At 41.6% G+C, this 25,893-nt stretch overlaps 3 protein-coding genes across 3 annotated transcripts in view; 2 read left to right on the top strand and 1 right to left on the bottom strand.

Moving 5' to 3' along the window:
* trpm3 (transient receptor potential cation channel, subfamily M, member 3) overlaps nucleotides 1–8,508 on the top strand; it is a 118,084-nt gene extending 109,576 nt beyond the window's left edge. The window contains 4 exon segments of the mRNA XM_013909931.1: nucleotides 1,464–1,614; nucleotides 2,164–2,357; nucleotides 2,513–2,645; nucleotides 2,962–8,508. Of these exon segments, the coding sequence (XP_013765385.1) occupies nucleotides 1,464–1,614; nucleotides 2,164–2,357; nucleotides 2,513–2,645; nucleotides 2,962–4,582 (2,099 nt within the window). The 3' untranslated portion in view covers nucleotides 4,583–8,508.
* A 3,197-nt stretch (nucleotides 8,509–11,705) lies between these two features.
* On the top strand, nucleotides 11,706–16,115 carry klf9 (Kruppel like factor 9). The gene is made up of 2 exons (XM_005729368.2): nucleotides 11,706–12,570; nucleotides 13,939–16,115. Exons 1-2 carry the CDS (start codon nucleotides 12,162–12,164, stop codon nucleotides 14,217–14,219), a joined length of 690 nt encoding a protein of 229 aa, XP_005729425.1. The 5' UTR covers nucleotides 11,706–12,161; the 3' UTR covers nucleotides 14,220–16,115.
* Nucleotides 16,116–17,947: 1,832 nt separating this feature from the next.
* fam219ab (family with sequence similarity 219 member Ab) lies at nucleotides 17,948–25,289 on the bottom strand. Its single transcript, XM_005729364.1, has 6 exons — nucleotides 25,023–25,289; nucleotides 23,977–24,076; nucleotides 22,202–22,307; nucleotides 21,536–21,616; nucleotides 21,394–21,448; nucleotides 17,948–18,133 (listed from the first exon to the last, which is right to left on the bottom strand). Exons 1-6 carry the CDS (start codon nucleotides 25,098–25,100, stop codon nucleotides 17,975–17,977), a joined length of 579 nt encoding a protein of 192 aa, XP_005729421.1. The 5' UTR covers nucleotides 25,101–25,289; the 3' UTR covers nucleotides 17,948–17,974.
* Nucleotides 25,290–25,893: the final 604 nt, after the last annotated feature.

Here is a 25,893-nt window from a genome sequence, read left to right as displayed (position 1 = left end):
GAAGTTGCCCTCATGTGTTGGCATCTTGGGTCAGCTACTGAATATCAGCAGTGTTTTCTACAAATAACAGAGCGGATTTTAAAAGAATCCAAAACTCCTGATTCCCTGACACTATCAGTCTTCTCCAGATCTTTTATTGAGACAACTAGTAGCTTGACCTAAGGCCATATCCTGCAAGCAACTTTAGACTCACAAATTTTTGCACTGGCTGGCAAATGGTAATGTTACATGGCAGCAGCACTATTCAAATGTGTCTGGTCTTTGTTTGTGGCAGGCTTTCACATCAGGAGGAAATATCAAAGTTTAAAATTTGATATTCCGCTGATGTTTCTTATCCTCTCGTTGTTATTCGATTTTTAATTCGTCCCATTTGAAGAAGTGACCCTGCCATGACAACTCCATCTGTCACATTAAACCATGTCACCCTCCCCTTACGCCGGCTCAGCTTCTCACCGAAGCAATTGCAACATTGGAGAAATATTTCAGCCGATAAATGCGACATTTAACGTGACTAAGCACTGAGACTCAAAAGCTAATACGACATCACGCAGGAATAAAAACAAAAGCATCCACACATCAGCACCACAACATATTTATTAACCACCTCTCATCATCTATAATCTGTTTTTTCAAGTGGTTCAGTTGTCAGAGTTTTTAAATCCAAATTTTTTGGAAGGTTAAAAAAAATTAAATGGAAAAATTACTTCAGTTCTCTGTCTTTGGGCTGCATTGCGTGAAACAATTGAGCACCAAGCAATGATGAGTATGAGTAGAATGAATCTCAAAAGCAAACAAACCAACAACAAATGCTGAATGTTCCCCAGATAAGCCACAGCAACTGAACCATCACAGATGGAAAAAACATTCTAAATACATCTCAAATGATTCAGAACAGTCAACCATTGCTGAATGAAGCTATGGCTCGCATATGTGACAATATATTTTAAACACGGACGACATGTTTAAATATATTGTAAACGCAAACTGTGGTGACACATGACAAATGTGTTTTTTTTCTGTGTATGTGTGTATTTTGTTATCAGATGCACATGTGTGTACATAAACCCCTACCATTATGATTTCCACTCTCTCCTACCGCCACTTTAAGAAAAGAAGCATAATGATGAATTATGCTTCTTGTTTGTTTGCAAAATAAGGAAAAGTGCTTTTTTTTTTTTTAAGTATTTTGAGGTCTGCTTGTCTCTTTTAGTTGATCGAGTATACATTTGAATGTTTGATAGTTTCTTCAATTTTCTTAGTTTTGCTTTATTTTAATTCTGATTATATACAGCATCATCTGTTTGTTATCTGTTATTATGTGTCTGCATGTATTTCATTTATTTTTTGTGCAAAACATTCTTCTGAAATATTATTAATGATGAATGGACGTCTTTATCTAAAGATATAGTTTGCCTTCTAGTAACTTGTTCGCTTGTTTGTATTTATTTTGTGGTGATGCGCAGCCCCCTGTGGGCAGAACATCACTACAGAGGACGGTGTGGTGGTGGCTCTGCCTCCGTGCAAGACGGGTGCCTGGATTGTTCCAGCAATCATGGCCTGCTATCTGCTGGTGGCCAACATACTCCTGGTTAACCTGCTCATTGCTGTGTTCAAGTACGTAAAACCCTCCAATAGTTTTAGCTTTTGCACTTTAAGTAGACACCGCAGTGTTTTAGAAATGCAGCGAAGCACAAAACTCAGTTATTTTTGGCTGCATGAAGGCAGAAATTATTTATTCTTGTCCTCTAGCTCTCATAAGAAAGGATGACAAAGATGAGGATTCATCTTAGCAATATTAAATTGTTTTTATTGATGTTTTTTTCCCTCATATTCAAAAAAATGGCATCACATGTAACTTTTATTTGGGCACTGAGGCTGGTAGCTAATTATAGTATCATAATGGGATGGTGGCTTTTCCACATGGACATTATCAGACTAATGGTCGGTTGCTGCTCTTTTATATAATCAGTGAAGCAAATGCAGTCGTCCTCTTCTCTGCATTAGTGTTATTACAAAAAAAGCAGACAATATAAGACACAACAGTTAAACTGAAGGTTTAGTCAGATTTTCTCCTCAAAACTCTCTTGATTCGGTTTATTTTAGCTTACAGCAGATGTAATCTTTCTCGGCTTGTATGGCGTCTCTGTCTGTGATTGTCTGTAGTAATACATTCTTCGAGGTCAAGTCCATCTCCAACCAGGTGTGGAAATTTCAGCGCTACCAGCTCATTATGACCTTCCATGAACGTCCGGTCCTTCCTCCACCTCTCATCATATTCAGCCACATAACTATGGTCCTCAAGCACCTGTGTTGTCGATGGCGCAAGCATGATGACGATGAAAGGGACTATGGACTGAGTGAGTTGCACACATACAATAACAAGCTTTTTGTAATAGAACTCGTTACATTTATTCCATTTTAGTGCAATAAAAGTGTCTGTTTACGAAAAAAGAAATCTCTTCAGTATTTCTGAATAGTTAGCGTTAACACACTCAATCCCTTTCATCCACAGAGCTTTTCATCACAGAAGACGAACTGAAGAAAGTCCATGATTTTGAGGAGCAGTGTATAGAGGAGTACTTCAGAGAGAAAGATGACAGATTCCACTCCTCCAATGATGAGAGAATCAGAGTCACTTCTGAAAGGTCAGACATGGCTGCACTTAAAAGCAGTGTCCGTATTAAAACCATCAAACAATAGAAATATAGAACATATTTCAATACTTATTTCCATTTTTCTTTTTCTGTACAATGGCCAAGAGAGCTCAGCGCACTCTAGCAAAAGAAACTAAGGGCAAAGAGAGAAAAGAAGCTGATCAATCTGATAACACAAAAGTGAATTTAGAATTTCCTTCGGCGTACAGAAATGTGTAGCTAAGAACACACACTGTTTTCGCCTCTCTACTCTACCCCCTCCAGTGCTTTTATGATGTTTTTCTCTCATTTCTGTCTCCTCTGTCAGGGTGGAGAATATGGCGATGCGTTTAGAGGAAGTCAATGAGAGGGAACACTTCATGAAGGCATCACTACAGACTGTTGATATTCGTCTGGCCCAAATGGAAGAGCTAATTGGACGAATTACTGTAGCGCTGGAGCGCATGACTGGTGTCGAGCGCGGGGAGGTCCAAAAAGCACGTTCTCGGACTTCGTCTGACTGCACAGACTCTGCATACATACTCCGCCAGGCTGAGTGCCCTGAAGCCGCATACATTCTCCGTCAAAGCAGCTTTAACAGCACAGAAGGGAACTGCTACCGCCTCCAGGAGGCTCTAGAGGGAACAGCTGAGGGTTCCATGTCTCCTCCTTCGCCCACTGGCATAGCAACACGGACCAGAAGTCATTCATTTTATGTTGGAGCTGGTCGTGCTGCTGAACGGGGAAGTAGAGCTGAGCGAGCTGAAAGTTTCTTCAAAGACCGCTCCCTCAGTCTCCACAGAGCCAACAGCTCACAATCTGTGTCCTCAGCTGCCGGCCCCAAGGAGTCTAAGCCCCTCCCACTGGCGACGTTATCGGTCTCCCAGCAGCACCGTCCGTCATCCTGCATTGATATCTACGTCTCAACGTCTGAAGAGGTGGGGCCTGCGGAGGTCTTTCTAGATCCTCTCCGTATGGTCCCACCTCTCCAGAGAGACTCCTCGCTGCAGTCAGATATAATAGAGACGGTGCTGCCTGGAGGCCGGGAGTTCAGCAGCGCTGCCACCAGCGGTTTGGGCGACAGGCACTCGGAGGGCGGTGCAGGCAGCAGCGGAACTCCTGGAGCTATGTTTGATGATAGTGCTGCAGCTGATTTGTCATTATGCTCAGCACATCTCTTACCAGAGAGCACTTTACCTCCTTGGGATATGGAACCATCCCCACCTCCCTCAGCAGGGCTGCTCGAACGTTCTAAGAGCAGCCGCTACCTCTCTACCGCAGGCACAGGATTCCTGGATGAGCCTCCTCTGGTCAAGTCACACAGCCTCATGTTCACACCAAGAAGCTGTTATGGTGGGATTGGGGCCGGAGTCCAGGTAAAGGCCGCGGAGTACACCAGCATCACTGACTGCATCGATACACGCTGCGTCTCATCTCCATACACCCCCGCAGAACGCTCACAGTCACCTGGAGGTTCCACTTCATTCCCCTTTGATAAGCCGTCGGACGTTGGTTCCTCTCATCCAGAGAGAGAGGCAGAGCTTAGTCACACAGAGTCTGATCCTGAGGACCCTGATGACCTGGTTCCACCCCCTGATACCCCTCGGCTAGGGGTCCTAGGTGGGCCCAGTGGGGCCCCTCTCTGCTCCCCCTTCTCCAAGCTGGAGCGAGCAAACAGCTGCTCGTCAGACGACTCCCATCCTTCGCTCACACTGGCTCCTCCGCACCGGAAGAGCCTGTCGGTGAGTGAGAGGATGGAGAGAGGACCGGGTCTGGGGGCAGACAGGGGGCCTGGGCCTGGGGGGCGGGGTCTGGCAGGAACCAGAAACCCCTTCCTCAGGAGCAAGTCTGGAGCAAGACCTGACACAGCCAAAACTGACAGCCTCTCAATGAGGAAGCTGGCAGCTCCGTCGGCTTTCCGCAGCTTCGATAGACAAAACTACACGTGACAAGGATGTGTAAGTGCACTTGCACACTGTTAGGACCAGAGAGGAGTATTGTGAGGGCCGAGGGCTAAAGTGATAGCAGGGTGAAGTTGCCCTTAGATGCTAATCTGGACGAGATCTAAGGTTGTTTTTTTCCCCCGCATTATATCTCAGATTAGAAAAATGTATTCATAGTCAGTATTGAAGGGCAGCTTTACTCTGAATCATAAATCTGCAGAGAAGGATTGGAGATATAGGGGTCCTACTGTACACCAGTCAAAACAAAGAGCTATGAATCTAGACTAGTTTTTACCTCTTGTAGCTAAGTAACTCTCAGTTTGGTGTTATGGCAATGGAAGGTGTATTCGTACTGTATGTCTTCCACCCACCACCTTTACTTCAAGTAGACATCTTTCACTGTGTTACATCACATATCAGTCACACTAGTCACACACAAAGTATACTGTTACTCCTAGCAGCTTTATATGGTAGACACTGTCAAGTCTGAGAGGCCAAGGGAGAGGAGAAAGAAAGAAATGACACCCACCTCTTTTGCCAACATAGAGTCATTACTACTGCAAAACCTTACCTTCAAATACATTTTCCCTGCTTCATATAATCCTAACTCGCATAAACTCAACCCAGAAAGACACTAACATTTCTGGCCACTTTGTGAAGAGATCAGAAGTCTTTGGACTTCACTGCACTTCAAATTACCTCTAAGTACTCAATCTTTCACATAATAAATAAATATTTCATTTTTGAAGGATACAGTTCTTTCTCTTCTGTTTGTATATTGTAGCATCAGAGAGGAAACGGCTAAAGCACTCATCTTTGCCAGAAACAAAGCAGCATTTGAACACACTGCAGTCAAAAAGTCGGCATGCCACCATGTATCTCCTGCGGCCGTGCTTGAGGCACTGTCCTGAGGCATCATGTAAGGGCGTGAAAGAGAAAGGCGCTCCGCGTATGGTGACATCCTCATGTTTATCCGCGCACACACTTGGTCAGTGAAATCCTACATATCACTTGGAGAGATACCTTAGTTTATACCTGACTCCAGAGAGCTTTTACAAGTGCAATTGCAATAGATGGGGACAAGGGGGCGTTATGAGCCTGTGTGAGAAGCAACGCTTGCTGGGCAAACCTGATGTGAACCTTAGTTGCCCACACCTGACACCAAAAATCTTTTCACTCCAAGAATCGTAGCTCTCTTGTAGCCCAGCCCTCTTCCTTCAGGTTTTGGCAGTGGCATTATTTTTGAAATGGTTTTTACATCCGCCTGCACCTAACAGATCCGTCCTTCATCTATCCAATAACTGTCATCCATTTGTTTTTCTCCTTTCATTCTTTTTTTGAATTGAATTCAAAGCAGGTCACTGCAAAAAGAGGCTTATTTTAAAAAAACACACAAAAAGCAGTTGCCTAATACTAAAACAAATGTTGAAATAAGCATACAGATCATATTGAAGGACCTTGAATTTATTTCTGATTGATTTATATTTGGAAAAGCTTCGGAATGAGTTGCCAAGTATACACATTCTAGCTGAGATTTATTAAGAAAGGCATGCATTTTAAAGCGGCATGAAGGAGGAAACATAGGGTCATTAATATTAAAAGATGAAAGCCAGATCAGTGTTTTTTAAAAAGTTCTCATTTTTTTTATTGTAAAGAAAGAAGTCTGAAAAAGAAGATGTCTTTTTCCGATAGCTTTGTAAAGACAAAATAGCTTCAATCAATAGAATTCTTACTGATTTTTAATGTTTGTTTTTATATTTTCTCACTCTTATGATTCAGTTTTAATCATGTTGCTCTTCTTTTGAGATTGATTCTATTTATTGACATTTTCTTGCTCCTTATTGATAATTGCAGTAAATGCCTGTTTGAATTACAAAAATCAATATTTATATCTTCTCAGTGATATTTTTGTCGAGTATTTTCTAATTAAGCTTTTCAATTTAATAAAAGATGACCATCTACATGCACTAAATGACGATGTATTATATTATTTATTAAATATATAGACTTGTCTGATATAATGTACATTTCGATCATATTTAAAGTATTTAAAGTAGTTTTTATTGTATGTTTTATCAACCAGCTTATGAGAATTTTCTAATGTTGACAAGGCAATACATAGTTGCCAGTATACCAAACTTAGGGTGCCTTTTGGGCATGGATGGAGTATGTGGGGACTGAAGTGATTCATAAATCTGTGAATTTCCTCTTTTCATCTTTGTCTTCTGTTGTGAAGAGGCCAAAAAATCAGTGGTTATGTTCTCACCGACATTTGTTGTTCTCTTTGGACACATCTGATGTACAGAGTGGGGGAATTGTTGTTATCTGTAAACTGTATCATTGCTTGTACGGGTATTTATTTGAATTTCTTCACCAGAACACATAAAAGATCTCACTGACAACAATAGCTTTGGAGGACAAAAAAACAAACAAACCTGCGCACGAAAACGATGGTGAAGATGTAATATAAACAGTAGGTGTCATTGCAGTAACTGGTCTTTCTTGCTCGAATTAGATTAAATCATGTGGTACTACCCAAATCTAATGATCCAGGACTGTTAAAAGCCCCCAGGTGATGTCTCTTAATTTGCGAGCTACAAAAGACATTAAACAACTGTGGTCCTGGGCAAAGCGCCACACCACGTGACCAGTTACTTTTCTAGGTAGAATCTGGAGATTGTCCCTTTAACCTTGTAATCACAACAGAAGTTGCAGTTAACCCCAAATGTGTGCAGTGGCTGGATGGCAAACCTAAAAGATGAGAGTTTTAATTTCCTCAACACATATGTAAGTCATAGCATAGTTTAAAGATGAAGGTCAGTGCTCAGGGACAACATTACCCCAGTGATGCAAGATGGAAAGTTAATCGTTGAAAGAAAGAAAGAAAGAGTCCAGTATAATCACTGTGCTTAATGAGTCTAACCCAGAATCTTTTTGATCATAGAAAAACTATATATTTTTGTGTTTAGGTGTTCAGAAATGGCAATACAATGCATGAATGTCTTCATACCTGATCAACTTGTTCTACCACAAAAGTTGAAAACACCAACAGTACAAACAAAAGTGAGGAATGTCTTTGCAGTCATGCTTAGTTGACTCTTGCATTTTGAACCAAACCAAACTCTGTCTAACCAAATGGAAACACGCTGAGTCACAGCTGTTGCAGACGGGATTAACTAGGCAGAGGTCACCTCAGTCGTTGCAGGGCCAGTCAGAAAACAAAATGACCGCGTTGGAATGAAAGTTTATGCCCTGCTATTTGACCTTACATTCTCTTTTATTCTTTTCAAAGTTCCTTATCCTCATATACGAGAGAGCATACAAGTCCAAGGCATGTAGAAACTCGTTAAGGTTTGTACATGATTGTGTTTGCGATATGCTGACGAGACTGTTGTGGAAGGTACTGACAGGAGGCATGCGTGTGTGCGTATGTTTGTACGTGCGTTTAATTAAACTGCGTGTGAATCGGAAGTGTAGATGACACTAATAACTGGGAGGCATGCCAACACATCACAACCCAACAGAATCTTAATGTACAGTATTTTTTAAATATTTTACTACACTGTCTCTTAAAGTTTTGGGGAATCATGAGCATATGTGATAATAATAATCAACAGATTTGCTTCCCTCCTATGAAACCTGTGACTCGTAAGCTTTAGAGTATCACGCACATGTTTTTTCTGCAATAACTTCTGATGTTGTTCGACTAAAAGGGACTTATCCCTCTACTGGTCACACTTTATTTAATGTCCTTTAAATGCATGCAGTTCTTCCACTCAGAGTGTACAGAGATGATGTGTAATGATGACTGAGAGAAAGATAGAGAGAGATTATAATATGAAATTAAAGTAGTGAGTATTTGGATGCAAATACAAATCTGTATTCTTCAATGTGAATAGGATCATGTCTGGCATGCATTGTTAAATAAACAATTAAATAGATTTGTGTCTTGTCTGTTTTTAATTCATGTGGATACTCAAGCAATGAATGACAGCACACTGAGTGCCCTCACCACTACCAGCTGCTTTGGATGGTTTAACACAGGTATTTAAATGCATCCATCTGCACTGCTCCTTGCATCTTCACCATTAACACCCACCTTCCTCTTGCCTACCTGTGTCTTGCTTCTACTGACTTTCTCCCCTCTTCAGAAAAGAAGAATGAAAGTTCCTACACTCGCTACACATTATAGCACCCCAATATCTGATTGGGACAATGATTTAAACTCTGAAGTTAAACGGCTACAGGAACATCAGCATCTTTGACTCCCTTATGATGTATCTCACCTCAATTTTATTTATATGGCACTAAATCACAACAGCGGTCACCTCAAGGAGCTTGCCCACTGCGCAAAGTGACATCGGCGTGACAAGTGACGGATCAATATAGACATGATCTGCACGTCTATCCGACATCCAGTGTTTGGTGGGCGATATTGTAAAGACAGTAGTAGAGTGAGAAAAGCAGCTCAGGTTACCCTTAACCCTCTTAAGGGAACCCAGGCTTCAGGATCCAGCCCTAACTAAGCTTTGTCAAAAGGAAAGTTTTAAGTGTAACCTTAAAAACAGAGTGTCTGTCTCCTGAATCCAAACTGGGAGTTGGTCCCACTGAAGAATACCTTGAAAGCTTCTAGTTTTAAGCAGAAACTAATCAAAAAAACAAAAACAAACAAAAAGTCTTTGTAGGATACATAAGGCAACAAAGGCTCATAAGGCACTGGAGCACATCAAGCTGTTCTGCAGATATGGCAACAAACCCCTGCATTGACTGTCCTTTGTAAAACTCCTTACACTGCCATAAAACACAGCCTGGAACTGGTCCCAGAGTATAAATGGTTTTCACACGCTTTCTTCAGCTGTAATAGAAATTCTTCAGTAATCAGCTGAGTACTGAGTACTTGAATATATTTATGTCATATTGGCCAGGGTCTGCATGACACCTGTGGTTTATACAAACGTGGTTTTACATATTAACGTGAAGGTTTTACACTCCCTGCCGTGCCCGCGCTGTGCCTGTAGTCCGCCGGGCTGTGAGTGTTTGGAAACCGGGGAGGGGCGGGGTAGCCTATATTAGCACAAGGGAGAGGGCCAGCAGTGGTGCGTCAGCTCATACTCCGCACGTGGAAGAGAACATTTTGTACTGAGATTATGCGCGCGCCCTCCTCCTCCTCCACCACCTCTCGGTTACATGACACGCACGCGCTCACACGCTTTAAAAAAAACAACCTTTGCCGCAATCGCCGTACAAGACACCACAACAACATGACCCAGATGCACCGTGCACTATTGAACTCTTTGCACGTTAGTGCGAGGAGGAAGCGGGGAGCAGCAACTGCGGCAGCCGAGGAAGCGCCTCCTCTTCCCCAGAAATGTTTACAGCTCTGCTGCAGGAGGAGTGGGAGGGTGGCTGCAGAGACTACACTCATCTGGCCAAGACCCTAGTTTCAACCAGATTTTTGTTCCTGGAAATCTGGGGGTTCTGCTGGAGCAAAATGGGGCGGAGTTCCAGCATGGGGCGATCGTGGAAAAAGAGCAAGAAGTCCTTGTACAGTTTTATTCTGTGATGCAGAAAATAGAACTTATTGTTATGTTATTTCTGTGCAGTTGGCTTGAATCCTACTCCCTCATAATCCTTGTTTTTCATATTGATTCAACACAAGACATATGAATCTATATGAGCTATATCTATATATATATCCATGCAGCAGAGGGGCAGTAAGCTTCGTCTGAATTATGCATTTGTGTTGTTTGTCACCAGGCAAAGTTCAAACCCATATTTTGAGAACACCAAGTCCTGTCCTATAAAAACGAAGGGCCATACCTCTCTGTGGGTAAACAGAAAAACAAAACCAAGGAAGAACATGTGTCCAACTATTGACTACAAAGTTCACGTCAGGGAGAACTGTCAAGAGCTCACATTGCTCAATCCCTGCAGCCCCTAAGCTGAGGATTTTCTAGGAACTTTGACCAGAAGTGAACCACCCCCTGCACTTTTTAACTAAAGGGGTCTTATTTCACTTAAGTGGGCTGGCAGTATTATACTCATTCCTTTTCTTCTTTTTTCTTTTTTTAAGCAAACTTTTAAGAGACAGTGGGAAACATGTAGTCTGAAAATGCTGAGGCGCAAGGGAAAGGTGCTGCCTCGTTTAGTTCATAGTGAATAGTAATTTGGCAGGATTAAGAAACACATAGTTCTAGGGTGAGCGTAAACTAAGGAAACTATCAGAATGTAAACATTAAAAATGTTTTTATAAAGTCACGGGAAAAAGTGTGACTGTAAGAAAAACAGTAGCTTTATCTTAGATGTCTTTATCTCACGAAACAAGCTTACGTGTCAATATTTCTGCCCTCTAAAGTGGAACTTGTAAATATTTAGCAGCTGTAAAAACACAGGGGCAAACTATAACCACAAGCCATTTTTTCCATACATAACAGATCATTCATAATTTTACATATATATACATATACAGTTTTCTGTGTCATCTTTAAAAAAAAATCTGCTGGCTCGTGTTAAAGCATGCTGTATGTTACTGTGTAGGGTAGGAAATTACCAGAAAAGCTTTGGCTGTAAGAGAATGACAGGGATGATACTTAAGTGTTTTGTACACATTACACAGGTCAAATTAGGTGGGATCACCGAACGATGAAAGAGACAAGTGACTGAAGCAAATCATCCAGAAAAGAGGAAAGGACACCATTTATTGCTTACAAAACTTAAACTTCAGAGAAAGAAATTTGTAATTATTATTAAACTTGTTATTAAAAAGGCATGTAATTATAAATCTGACCAAATATAACCAATGTTCATTATTCATTTTCCATGTATTTATTATCCAAAATCACAAAGGGTTAGACTTTTGTTTTTAATGACGACACTTTTACGTATCTACATATAGATCTACATGGACTTATATTTTTCTTAATGATTCCTCAAATCCATTTTTACACTCTAACAACCATATTTACCATTTTCCTTAAGTCCCTGAAGGTAACATGAGTGTGGTCTTGCCCTTTTCACCAATCCCAGTCTTGTGATTAGTCGAGGGTCTTTTCACTCACTTTAGTCAATAGGCAGTCCCCCAAAAACCGAGTCACGTTTCTTCTCATCCAATCACAGTCCAGTTTAATTATGACACAGTGGGATTCCGCGAAATTGTTTCTTGGAGTTGAACTAAAGTGCTGCTCTCTGTAAAATAGGACAAGTTGACCCGTGTGTTTCTGCGCACAGGGACGTGGACACAATAGCGCCGTGGGCAAACGCTGTGATTTTGATTCGTCCGTTAGAATGAAAAGGATCTGGAAGAAGAAAGAGAAAGGAGGTTAGAGAAAGGAGGAACCGGGGAACATTTTCAAAGCGCTATCTTTCCTGAGCGGGGCGTTTATTTATCCTCCGCGCAACCCCGACAAGAAAAGCGCAGTCTGCGCGGAGTGGTCACATTGAAGACGACACGTGTGGATGATTAACCGCATGTTTCCTGGGAGGACTGCGGACTGATTACTGTATCCGCGTTGTCGGATAGTTTTTCCTCGCCTCTCAAGATCTATTGTTTTGCTTCTGTCCTCCCGGCTCTGCTTCAGGGATCGTGATGTCGTCGGAAGTCGACGTCTCTGCAGACCGCGTCCCCAGCCGACCACCGCCGGGGCGGATGGAGGACGTACTGAAAGAGAGCCAGGAGAACAGGACTTTACTGATGGTGGCGAGGATTTTGCTGGACTTGAACAAATGCAGCCCCAACGCTGTCAGCGCCGGAGAAAACAGATGTCTCGGGGGCAGCGAGGCCGGCGCGCAAGAGAAAGCGGAGTGGGGGAGTCGCCTGAGCTGCGGGGACAGCCGCGGCTCTCCGGCCAGCCAAGCCAAACATCCCCGGAACACGAAGGCGGCGGCGGCGGGGAGACTGCCGTGCTCCGAGAAGAGACACTGCTGCCCTTTTGCTGGCTGCGGGAAGATGTACGGCAAGTCGTCCCACCTTAAAGCCCATCTTCGGGTCCATACCGGTAAGTAAAGTGAGAGGGGATGGGGTGCTTGCTGGGTGCTTAGGCGACACGATACCAACAGCTCTGCGTCACTTCGACCCTTTTTCGTATTTTTCTTATTTATGACGTAAGACTTTTAACCGAGAAAGTAAGAGTAAAACGTGACGGACAAGAGTCCAGACCTGTGTCTCGTGTTGTGAGACTTTTAGGGGCGTGACCACGTGTTTCTGCAAAACCACATTATAGGAAAGGTGGTCTCATGATCGCCTACTTGTGGGAGGGGGTGTGACTCACCGGGACATATTGGACCAGAGGCTGGCAGAGAGGTGGAGAGGCAAGGGGGAGGAAATCTTTGTTTTAACGTCCTGTGGACACGCGGCCAGAGTGCGATCTTGGGTAAACACCACGTGCGGACGCCCATATTTGCGAAGCTTTATTGTTGAGATGTAATAAATGACGCCGGAGCATTGGGCATCATGAGACCCAATAACGCCTCTAATGATTTTAGCTTTGTGTTCCTGCCACCACTCTTCATCATACAGCACTGGCAGTCGGAGTAACAGTGGAAGAACATCTGCCGACACATTAAATAGGTCGTGATTCACACGCCGGTCACTGCGACACTGTTGTCCCCACGTGTTCTTGTCCGGAGGTAACGCACACTGCGCCACCATTTCCTCATACGTCATCCACCTCCACTCCCCTCGCGTGGGCTTGTAAACAAGAGCTGACATGTGGTTCTGCTCAGCACGTGGAAGCGCTGTTGAGGGGGTAATGTGCCCTGTTTCACCTCAGGGCTATCTTGACTGACGGCTCCGATGTCAACATGTTATTGTTCTTAGCAGCAGTCTTTCAGCAGATCTTAGTTTCGCTCCAGACTGCAGCCTGTGTCTTATTTTCACCCCCGCCCCCTTCTCCTTGTCACACTTGATTAATCTCGCAAATGTGTGTCTGTGCTTTAATTTTGATTGTTTCCTCTTATCACAATAAGTTTTTTCATCCACTCTGATTGTTGCTATGCAGAATACAGCCTCCAAGTCCTCTGGGTTGTTTGTTGGTCTCTGTGTTTTTCATATTCTCATACTTGTGTGAATGCAAAGCAGGTGCCACAGGAGTCTTTTTATAATCATTTTGATTTTTTTATGTTTTGTAAAATAAGTATTAAAAAAGTGAGTATTTGTTCACACACAGCAAACTCAAAGTAGGTCCTATAATAGATTTCACAAAAAAAGGTCGACTCTTAGTTTGTTTTCTTTTTAGAAGGAGAACAAATGTGCAAATGTAACATGATGACATGATTGATTTTGTGGCGAGGAAGGAGTGGTTTGGGTTGGTTAATATGATTAGTTGTAAATGTACAAAAACAAAAACTGGGTGTGTTTCCCTCAGGTGAGCGCCCCTTTGAGTGTACCTGGGCAGGCTGCGGCAAGAAGTTCTCCCGATCGGACGAGCTCACCCGTCACTATCGCACGCACACAGGCGAAAAGCGCTTCAACTGTCCGATGTGTGACAAGTGCTTCATGAGGAGCGACCACCTGAAGAAACACGCCCGGCGACATCCAGGCTTTCATCCCAGCATGCTCCAGGGCTCCGGCGCGGCCAAGAGAAGGCGTTGCTCCGTGTCCGTGTCCTCCTCTGATTCTGGAGACCGAAGCCCCACCGGGGTGTGAGACACACCCACATACTGTACATGTGCACACAAAGGTACATACTGCACATACAGAGGCATACACAGACATCCACACTCGCGTGTGGCGCCTGTACCTTTTCTACAAATCCTGTCGAGCCAGACAACCAGCCAGACCACAATTCAGAGTTTACTACACATGTAAACGAAGTAAACATGACAAATCTGACTGTAATCACACTAGAACTTCTCCTCTCATTCCCTGAGGTGATTGTTATTTATTAAGGGTTATTTCAGGGAAGTTCAGTTCTTCTTCAACTTTATTGTCTGTTGTCAAAAAAAAGTTCTTTTTTTCTTGAAAGAATCTGCCGTCCAAGTGGAAACCATGTACCCATAAAGTGTTTGAAAAACACTGCATGAGTTCACTTTGCATCGCAGACTTCCCTTGCAAATGAAGAGAATGGGAAGAACGCAAGTCCTTATATTCCTAGCGCTTAAAGAAGTTCTGGAAATAGTCCTTTAATGAATATTGTTATTGCATACATAGACTTATGCACACTTGAACAGTTGCTTTTCAGCCAGGATAATGCAAATGCACAACACAGCAGTATTATCATGTAAATAGATCAAACTAACTTCAGATGGGTGATATACTAAGTCTAGTGTAGTTACATGTTATTAGAGAGTAATAAGAAAACTATACTATAGAGAAATATAGAGCCTGTTTATTTAATTTCACACATTTTGCCATGGACTTCAGGTATAATCAGGTGTGTTATGAGCTTGTAGGGATAAGCAGTGTGTTTCCTGTGTTGAAACACACACATTGCAATTAAATGCACCAATATACCTTTATAGTACCTTGTCGAGGCCATAATACACAAGCAAATCTCAGCATTTGTGTTGTTTCTTAGTAACGCTTGAAAACATAACAGGGTAAAACCTTTTAGATGATAACGTGGTAACATTTTTTCACTTACTGTTTAAACACTACTCGGTGTTCTGACCACAGTGATTTATGTTTAGTAAAAGTCCGTGCCTTTTGACGGTTTTGTGGCAGAGGGGAATTTCTACGTTTTTCAATACTGCCTGAATTAACATCGTCAGATTCTTTGTGTTGCTGTTCAGTAATACTTTAAAGCTCAACGACTGTCTTCAAATGCCAAGAGTGCCAGTTTTGTTTGGACTGCATTTTTTTTTTTTTTAAATCAGGGAATAATGTGATGTGTGGACACATGACTTAAAATTACACCCCCTGGTGTTGACATGGAAGCACAACATTTCTCGTAGGATAGAGTCCTAATTATTATTATTATTGTTATTTTTATTCTTATTGTTTGTCCTTCCATTTGAGGAGTGCTTTCTTGATTAGTTCAACAAATTCCATCATGTAGCATGTTTGTATGTATTTTCTTTGGTACAGTGTATGTTTTATTTGTCTGGGGATCTTTTATAATATTACAAATGGAATGAGAGGTCTTATTAAGCCACTACAGGAGCCAGATGAATTATTATTGATGTCATTAGTTTTCTTTTGTACTTGTCATGCGATGCATTCAAATGTCCAAATAGAGTCTGTAGCTTGTAGAATACAAACTACATATATTTGTGAAGTGAAATGCTTATTTTATTTTATTTTTCTTCTTTTCTGGCATTATGATGACTGTGATTGGATGCTGGTGCCTTTCAGGTTGAAGCCCTTACTTCTGATGCTACTGTACTGTAATCAGGGACTGTCAATGCAGATCCCATGCTATCGCAATACACATACCTGTGTAATAATTGTTGCTCAAATGTTTTAACATTAAAATTATCCTTTTGGAGTTTTTTTTCTTTTTAAGCATTCGCCTCTTTCTTCTTTTTCGCGTCTCACACCCATAGTCACGCTATGCAGCCATTATTATATATTACCATAATAAATTATGAATAATGTTATTATGGATAACCAAGCACATCAGACGCAGTTTCATTTGCATTTTGTTTATTTGTCGTTTTCATACACTGCACATAACATTGTTAAATACTGTAATGGAAGTGTTTACGTTACAAGAAAATCTTTTTTTTCTTTTTAAAAAAAGAAAAGAAAAGAAAAACAGTTATCACTTGTGTCTAAATGTAAAAAGAAAAAAAAAAGCATAACTTCTTAGCAAATGCTCTTCAAATAAACTAATCAAGATGGAACACAGACATCTTTTAAGTTTTTTCTATACTTAAGGCATATAATTGCAAATCAACAGCTAATTTAGAGGAGAGAGGGTCGTAAATGAAGGGCATTAGTGCTCCAAGTCAACGATCCATGATGTTCCAATAAACGATTTTCATTCTGTTTGAAACAGAAATCGATGCTGTCTTACTTATTATTTTGGCATTGTAGGTCTTTATGCATGCATGTGTGTGTGTGTGTGTGTGTGTGTTGGGTCATCTTTCTAAGATGTATACCACGAAACAAATTCAACAAAGCCAGGTTATCTTTGTGTTAGTTGGCTTGACAAAACCTAAAATGCCACAACAGTGGCTGTCAGCTGCCTTTGTTAAGTCTGGCTTTCGTTTTTTGGCGATCAGTAGTATTTACCATGGTGATTTAGTCAGGTTAAAACAGAGCAACCTTTCTAACACTGAAATCTCTGACTTTAAGCTTAAGATAGCTCATTAGCTCATTAATCTCACTTCGAAGTACACCTCCTCTGGTGTGTGACCCTGTGTTCACCTAATGATCTGTGGCACTGACACAGAAATGGGAAGGAGGGTGTCCGGTGATCATCAGGTTGCTTTGGCCTTGATAACGTGGGGATCAGAGCAAGAAACAATATGCAATCATCCCTTTCTACACAGTTCATTTTCACTGCTCTGCAAGAAACAGTACAATGATAAAGGCTCCCCAAAAAAGTAAAAAGAAAAATGTGCAAATTGAAAACAATGCAACAACAGTAACGTGTGATTGCACAAATTAACTGTGGTGCAAAAAAGCTACTTGCTCATTATTTACCATTGGATTATTCAGTCAGATGCTCTTCATGCAGTTTGTTCCTCAACTATTCAATTTCATACATTCACTCCTAAACTCTGTGATGCCACATCTCTCTTTGCCATTTAGGCAAAGAGAGCAGAAGTATTGAAGGTGGTGTTAATGAGTGCAATGACCTGGTCTGTGCTACATATTAACCCCTTAAGGTACAACAACAATACAGTTTCCTCTGTTTGGAGAATCAGACTTCTACGACACAATCAAATATCTGAGCATCAGCACATTCAATTTTAATTATCCCTCAGGTTAAAAAAGTAAGCGTTTAAATAAAAAAAACTAACAAACAAACTAGAAAATAAAATATATATATATGCAACTCAGAATTCAGGTAAACAGAACAGCTGAGTCAGTTATGATAATGTTTCTTATTCTTCTGGGAAACTGAAATCACTTTAGAGCATCAAACAAACTTTTCTATTTTGTCAGCTTTTATCAGTGTGTTATGTTAAATCATGTTGACCAGGAGAAGAGCTCTCAAACACAAGTGCAAGTCCTACCATAGGAGGAAACCACCACTTTACTAATCTTTTTATTACATATTGATTAATTTCAAATATGTTCATTCTCCTAGATTTTAAACCAAGGTTTCTATAAGGTAATTTGATTATTTGTTGTTGTCAATATCATCATAGCACTTACGATATTCTAACAAGGTCTCACTGTCGCCACTGTCATGGCGAAGTAAAGTCACAGCAGATAAAGACGGGAGGGCAGGGGAGCTCATGTTGTGTGGAAAAGAGCGGGGGGGGGGGCAGAAGGCTGGGAAGGCAGAGTTACTGTATTTGACAGGTGGTAGAGGAGGTTGCCTGGCAGCACATGCAGGTAGGGTTGACTGATTTGGGTGGGATCAAATCCAGGTCCTCGTCGTCGGGGATTTCGTCAAGGCGGTAGCCATCTTTCAGCAGCTGAATGTTCAAATCTTGATTGATTTGCTGAAAAATGAGAGGACACAGAGAGAGGTCAGTGAGTTACAGCATCATTTACTAACCCTTGGGTTGCAGATCACCAGGCTGCAGAGCTTTTGCAAAAGCTGGAATGTGCAAAAAGTAATGAAGACCAAAGATGTAACTTTATGTGCTGATTCCCTTCCTGTCACACAACGAATTACTAAAATCATGCGACTCTAGTGAAAAAATAGTGGTGGACAGGAGTTTACATCCACCCATCATGGGCGTGAAGGTCAGGGTAAGAAAGAGTGACCTTTATCCTTTAGATCCAGATGTACAGCTGACTCCTGTCCTGTCGAGGTGGCTCTTCTATGTGGCTGTTTGGTTTGTCTAATGTAGAAGACTGAGAACTCCTCATTACACTGCATAGTATACACTACGTTGTTTAGTTTGTGTTTGGGAGAGTTGTCCTTGGGACAAACCATTATGATGATGATGATCCTAATTCGAGGAGGCCAATGTTCACATTTTGGACAGAGAAGACAGCTGGTTTGAAAGAGGATAAAAGATGGCCTCATCTATGTGCACTGTGAACAATCATCTTTGAACAGAGGGGGTGCCTTATGACACCAGCTGTCTGCCACCTACAATCCAGTTTTGAGATCTGTTCCCAGATGCCTTAACGCCCACTCACATCTTGCATCAGGTGATCTCGATGGTTCAAATGATAGGGTGAAGCAAGATCTCACAATCGTTGCACCCAAAACCTCTCCTGATAATGACCCACACCCTTTTCACATCTTGGCTCATGTGATGAGGCACATGATCAATAGTGGGCCAATGACCCTCTTAAGGGACAACTCCCACTCCCACTTCCACAAGCTCGTTAGAGTTCTTTTGGAGTCATTTACATTTCTGGTTTGCTGGCACAGATCCGGCTTTTAAGCATAGTCAAAAGATTTTCGAACAGACTGGGGTTGGGGCTTTGGGAATACCATTGCAGAAACTTAATGTTAACCTGCTTTTTCCACTCTAAATTCAGTTTTGATGCGTTTGGGATCATTGTCTTTTTGGAAAACCCAGTGTGTGTTTAATTTTCAACTGCATAGCTTTTGATTTGCAGTGAAGTTTAAGAAAATGGAAGTTGTTTTCCATTATTTCACTTCGTGCAATATACCAGTTTCTCTGACAGCAAAACAGCCCCGGAGCATGATGCTACCACCACCATGCTTGACAGCTGGTACAGTGTTCTTAGGTTTGAAAGCCTGAATCTACAATCTACAGTTCTTCTTAGATTCTCGCTGAGTTCTTTGGAAATCTGAGTATTGATCAGTCCAGTGACTGCTGTTAAACAAAACCTGTTTAGGATGGCAAACAGAAACTACCATTTGTAGTCAATATATGCTGTATTCCACCCTGGAAAAGTTTATAGAAATATATGGGCTCAAATTGTGGTCATAAATATTTTGTACTTGTAAATCAGTTTTGTATGTGTAAAAAGAATTTGTGTGTGCATAAAAAAGATTTGCATGTGGACATAGACAAAAAACACTTGTGAAACTCTGCACTCAGGTTTCAACTTACAAGTACGGATTTTGACCCTATTTTTCTTCCTTTCAGCTGATTGGTCAATGTCAGGTCAATCACAAATTTAACTATCGAATCAGAGAACAGATGGGTTTGGCTGTCGGAGGGGCACTTTTTTGAACTGCAGGTCCTTGAAGGGTAATACAGTTTGAATCTTTTTTACGCACACACAAATCCTAATTTACCAGTACAAAATATTTATGACCACAATTTGAGCCCATAGAAATACCATGACATGATGAGTAGATGCAAACATCTAGTAGTAGGCTCATCTAATCTGTGTTTTTATTTATTTATTTTGTTGAACTAGCTGTTTAATGTTTGACAGTCTCAGACAGCTTACTGAGATAGTGTACTTCTTCGCTTTACTGCAGAAAATTAGGTGAGAGGATTAGTGCCACTCTCGTATGTATAAGAAAAACTTAACTCAAGTTAGCAGGCAGGTATTTTAATTTATCATAAAGGAGAGATATTTGTGAGAGCAGCTACAGGCTTAGCAGAAAGGTAACAAAATCTACACCTCAAAAGTTTAATAATTGGCATGTTTTATCTAGTTTGTATGATGTACTGAATGACCCAACCTTTAAAACCATTCTTATATGTGCTCAGGTAATTCCTCTGAGTGTCCACTGATTACCAGCAAAAGGTCCATTATTTCCTAAAATGTTGAGAATCCCTTTAAACATTTTAGGAGTTTCTTTGCAAAAAGCAGGAAAAGCGTGTGTTTGTGTTTTAATTGTTTTAATTTGTTCCTTAAAACACTGCTCCAGGACATCATTTGTGCAAACTGCATGGTTGGGAACATACGAATTGGAGGAAAGTAAAATTCCAAAGCACACAGGAGGACAGGTAGGGAAAAGAAAAGAAAAAAATAGATATGTTTATATAAATCACTGGTAAATCAAAATCTGATTGTACTAATGCAATAAAACATTAACATTAACAACAAACATTAGGACTGTCTATGCTCGTGATTTAGACTGGCTAAAAGTTCGAGTGGTAACCATGGCAAAGTGAGATTGGGCACTTTCACAGATGGCTGGAAGCATCATCACTTGGAGCGTGATAACTACTGTTCCTGCTGTGATTTTTTTAAATAACCAAAATAATTCCTTTGTTTGCACAAAAAGTGTGCAGTCATTTCATCTATATGCTGTTCTGCACTCTATCAACAATAAGCACAACAAACAACCTCTGTTCGGCCTGCAGTGGAAACAGTAACTGTATATGTACTTGTTACACCCAGGTTAGCTGGAACTAAGAGAGCAAATAACTGCTTTAAAGTATGTAACGTGCATTAGCTATTCATTTCTGACAGCATGTTGGAATTAGGATCTGACACTGTAAAACTCACCCTACAAAACCCACAAGCTTAGACTCGTCACAGACAGGTTGTAAATATGAGGATGCGTCTGCGATTTGCACTTATAGTGGCAGCAGCGTTACAAACAAGATTTGCAGGAGCAGACATGCAGATATCACATTTCATTTGTATCCAGCTTTGTGTCTAATACACATTTGTCTGCAGATATATCTGCAGTGTAATCATGCGCTTGCAGGGAGTGTACATGCCCACAGAATTGCCATGGATAGTTTTAACACTGGCTTGTAAAACCCTAACACTTAGCCTCTTAATAATTATGGAAGATGGGGGGAAATATGAGAGTAAATACAAGGGGGTGGGATCCACTGATATTTGCTGAAGCACAAGCTCTTACCTCGGCTGAAGAGTATCCCGACGAGGAGTATCTAGACATGTCAAAGTCATCGTCACTGAAACAGAAAAACACAGGATACTATATTAATATCATTAATGTTTGCTTATGTGCTTCTCAGAAAGAAAGATGTTTGTGTGTCCACCTGTCTGTATCTAGGGCCACCAAAGGCTTCTCATCCGGGCTCTGGTCTAAAGACGAATAGCCTTTATTGGGAACTACCAACCTGCATTGAGGGGAAAAGAGAGAGAGTTGAGATCAGGCGCAGAGGAGGAAAAAACAGTTTCACAAGCTGTAAGAAGTGAGCAAAAACAGGACTGGCAGAGATGTTGAAATAATGAAAAGTAGGCCTGGAGGCAGCGTCACAGCTGAATCACTGGAACAACAGAAGCGTGAAAGCAGTATAATGTCTAACTTCAGACATCTTACAAACCCTACATCAGTACGACTCTTTTTTTGCACAGCCTTAAAACACATTTTTGTTTCCACACATGGCACATTTAGAAAGAACAAAATAAGCTTAATTTCTACATTTGAAATACTGTCACACCTAAGCATCTTTATTTGTATTTTTCTGTGGCTTCACTTCAGGCTGGATCATTACAATTGTTACAGTACTCCTATACTTAAAGCTACTACAGTTACACAATTACACCACATGAATCTCTTTCAACACGTAAATTGCACTGTATGAGGTTTGCTGTGAGAAACTTCTAATTACTGAAATTTTGTTTATCAATAACAACCAGCCAACAGAAGTCCTTCTTGTAATTTCTCGACTGACCCCACGATGAGACTGCTCGCATCTTACCGTGTTCTGGCCATGACATTGTTCTTCTTGGGCTGCTGGTTGACTGGACTACCTACAGCGTTGCCGTTCTTCAGCGAGCCCTTCCTAGCCAGCTCTCTCTGTTTCTCTGTGTAAGGAACACAGAAGCAGGCAAAGGCATAAAGGTGGAGCTTTGAACAATAAATGATCTGTATAAGAGTGACGGAATAAGTTTAGCTAGTAAACTACAGTAAGGTAAAGTAATACTTGAGTTAAATGTTGCAAATATGCAAAAATATGCACGCATGTTCATGTTTACTTTATTTAGGCACACTTATGAGAATCAGGTGTGATGACCTGATTTAGTTGAATTCTATATTAAGTCAATCTTTACTTTGAGAAGACTGAGATGGCATTTCTTACTTAAGAAGACAACGTTTTGGTAAGCTGTGCAGCAGAGTAACAGACGTGACTTCAGGGCAGATCAGTTTCTGCTCACTGGAGAGATTTGCTTCAATGATCAGCTGACCAAAGAGTGCTGATTGTTGCTGTGTGAGCTTAGAGAACTGTTAAATTTGTTTAACATATTACAATTCAAAGGCCTAAAAGTAAAACGTATTCAGAAACTTTGCATGTGACATCAAAAACTAGAACCTTCCCCTTTCGGCATCAGCTACTGCTGAACTAAAATCTAAAAACATTTGAATGTCAATGTATTTTCTTAACCACTTATAGGCTGGGGTTGTAGGCGAGGCTGATGCCTATCTCAGCTGACAACGAGAACAAGAGTACACCCCGGAGAGTTGCAAGCTCCTCGCAGGGCTAATACAAAGAGACAAACAACTCTGCACACTAACACCTTCACCTACTGCCAATTTAGCTTCACCATTTGATCCATGCAGTCACTGGGAGAACCTGCAAACTCCACACAGAGAGGCCTGGCTCACCAGCATTTTTCAAACCTGACCCTTCTTGCTGTGAGGAATCTGCACCAAATACGTTTTGACATGACATATAGATGTAGATTGTATTTTTGTTTTGCTTGTTTCTTTATCTCAAGGTCACAAAAGCAAAGTGATGAATTTAACAAACATGCACACCTAATGAAATCAACATAGTTGCCAAGGTAGTTTTTATAACAATGTTTAATTGGACGCAGGACCAAGAAACGGCGAGAGAGAGAAGATAGTGGTAACGTATACATAACTGTAGCTGTACAGCCTAAAAAAAGAGCGTTGACTAACAGAGTAGCTCACTAATTCTTAGATATTATTGACTCTGAGTAAACATACAGTAGCAAACAGTAAAAAAAAAAACATTAAAAACTATGTGCTCCTGCTCGCCACTGGACTCTGTCCAAGGTGCTGAAATGAATCTTTAAGAACTGTGGCTTTCTAGAAAGACGGCATGAGAGGGGCCAAAGAGGCTGTTATTCCCTGCCTTGAAGACTATCACATTGGGTTTTGGGAACATGCAATTGGCCTTTTGTTAAAAATAATAGACTAAAAGATTAGTGGACAGATTCTAAACATAATCAGCAGATTCGTGAATAAAGACAATAATCTGTAGCTGCGGCCCTATTACAGTAGTAACCGCATTAGTTTTTACTTAGCAAGGCATCAAGAATAATCATAGAGGCCAATGTGCCATTAATTAAAATGCCTCAGCACAGCTATACAGTATCTATGCTGGTTCCTTTACGATCTGTGTCTACAGACTACGCACCATTTTGTCTTTGACAGTCAATCAAACAACACTCCAACAACCACAGATGGACAGACAGACATTTAGCCTGCAGTTAAAACTGTATCTCTCACCTATTTTCATCTGCAAAGGTGAAGGCTTGTAGTTTATAGTGACAGGCTCCCCCTCTCTGGTGTCTGAGTCAGCCTCTGAAGCTGTGGACGAGGCAGGGTCCTGGACACAAGGAAGTGCAGAGATGTGTTTTACTGAGGCAGCGATGAATAATGAATGTCGTTTTGTAATGCAGAGTAATACCCACCATAGCTAAGCAACGGGAATAAATGGTAATAAACACAGATCTGTGATTTGTGCCAGCAGTCTTAAAATAAATGTGCATCTTACAACTAGAGAGCAAAGGCAAGAGGGATGAAAGGCTTTATAAACAACAACAAATGAGGAACGGTGGGGACTTCTGGTGTGGGGGCACCTGGAGACAGCAGGTCAGGTTGCTTTAGTCTAGTCTGGTTCCCCAGCGGCCCCGGCGGCGGGCAGCAGAGGCCGCCCTGCAGGCTGCAGTAATCCCGGGCCCCGCTACAGGCCACGGAGCGCTCCGTTAAACCGTTTACACTGAGATTTGTATGTAAAGGCGAACCTTTAATGGCACATACAAACATATACAAGCGATAAGGAGCCCCCTGCTAATCCCGTCAAAGTGACGCAAGTGGCGTCGATACCAGAGTAACTTGCTGCATGGATGCTGAGGATGCAGCAGCAGCAGTGCTGGGATGCTTGTTTTCGCCAGACATGACGGATGCTGCGCAGCAGACCGGACGCTGTTTGCGTTATGCCGAGCGACAAAAACAAACAAACAAACAAACAAACAAACAAAACACAACAAAGCTTGTTTGTGAGCAAAATCCACGTCCCCTCGTGTATTCCGCCGTCGTTTATTCGATTTCACTCCGTGGAAGCAGCCGGGAAACTTGATGGAGAACGTTCTAATGGCAGCCCGCATCGAGCAGCATTACACATGGCAGGTGATGCGGTTGTCGGGGTCTCAGTCTATGAATGGCAAGGCCTCAAACACTACACAAGTATGCGCGGTTGTAATGCCATTTTTAATTAAACAAGGCAAACAGATCAAGCGCCGCCGGTCATTTCCAGACTGTTCTAGACTTACCAGCGGCTGCATCTCAGCCTGCATCTCCGCCTCCTGTACAGCACTCGGCACTTGAAATCTGTCTATTTCTTCCATCATTTTGGCAACGCGCCTCTTCCCTCCCTTCTCCTCCAAAGTGAACGATGGTAGCGGATCCTTTCGACGAGTTATCGCCGAGATCGTAAATGATCTCCGATTTCTAATAATATTTGTAGTTTTCCGGTGGAGAACTACATCCCAGCAGGCAGTATGTCGGCGATGGTGTGACCAGTTGGATGACGGTGACTCCACCACCCACTTCCGGGTCTGGCATCCCAAAATAGGGTACGGGGACCCAAGAGGGCCTTCCAAAAAGTATGGTCCCCAACAAAGTGTGCAGTTGGAGGATTATGTGAATGACTCGTTACACAGTATATGAGTATTTCCCCTTTTCTTGTTATTCACTCGATATTTGCCATGTATAGACCTGCTCAGGCACAATCTCTAAAGAATTATTTAAGTTTAAATATTAGTACATTTGCTCTGTAATAACTTTAATAACTAATAAATTACTTTAATAATTCTTCTGAATCACTATTTCAGTATTAAAATATTCCAATTTTTCATTGAGTAAATTATTGGAGAACCTACATAAATGAACTAAAATATATATTAAGAAATAATAAGCTGTCATTCCTGTTGGACAACATTTCCCACCCCATGCAGGAGACTCACAGCACTGAGCAGCTCCTTCAGTGGCAGGTTGCAGCACCCATGATGTGGGACAGAGAGATTTCACAGGGCTTTCCTTCCAGCTGCTGTCAGACTCTGCAGATGATCACACAGGTGCAGACAGACACACACGCACATCCCATACAGAATTGTAACTGTCTCCCTGATGTGCAGTATTACC

The sequence above is a fragment of the Pundamilia nyererei genome, unplaced genomic scaffold (genome assembly GCF_000239375.1).
Source record: "Pundamilia nyererei isolate P.nyererei 1_Seehausen unplaced genomic scaffold, PunNye1.0 scaffold00033, whole genome shotgun sequence".
NCBI classification, from domain to species: Eukaryota; Metazoa; Chordata; class Actinopteri; order Cichliformes; family Cichlidae; genus Pundamilia; species Pundamilia nyererei.
Note: the sequence above shows the minus strand (reverse complement) of the source record. Positions and strands in the feature narration are given on the sequence as shown.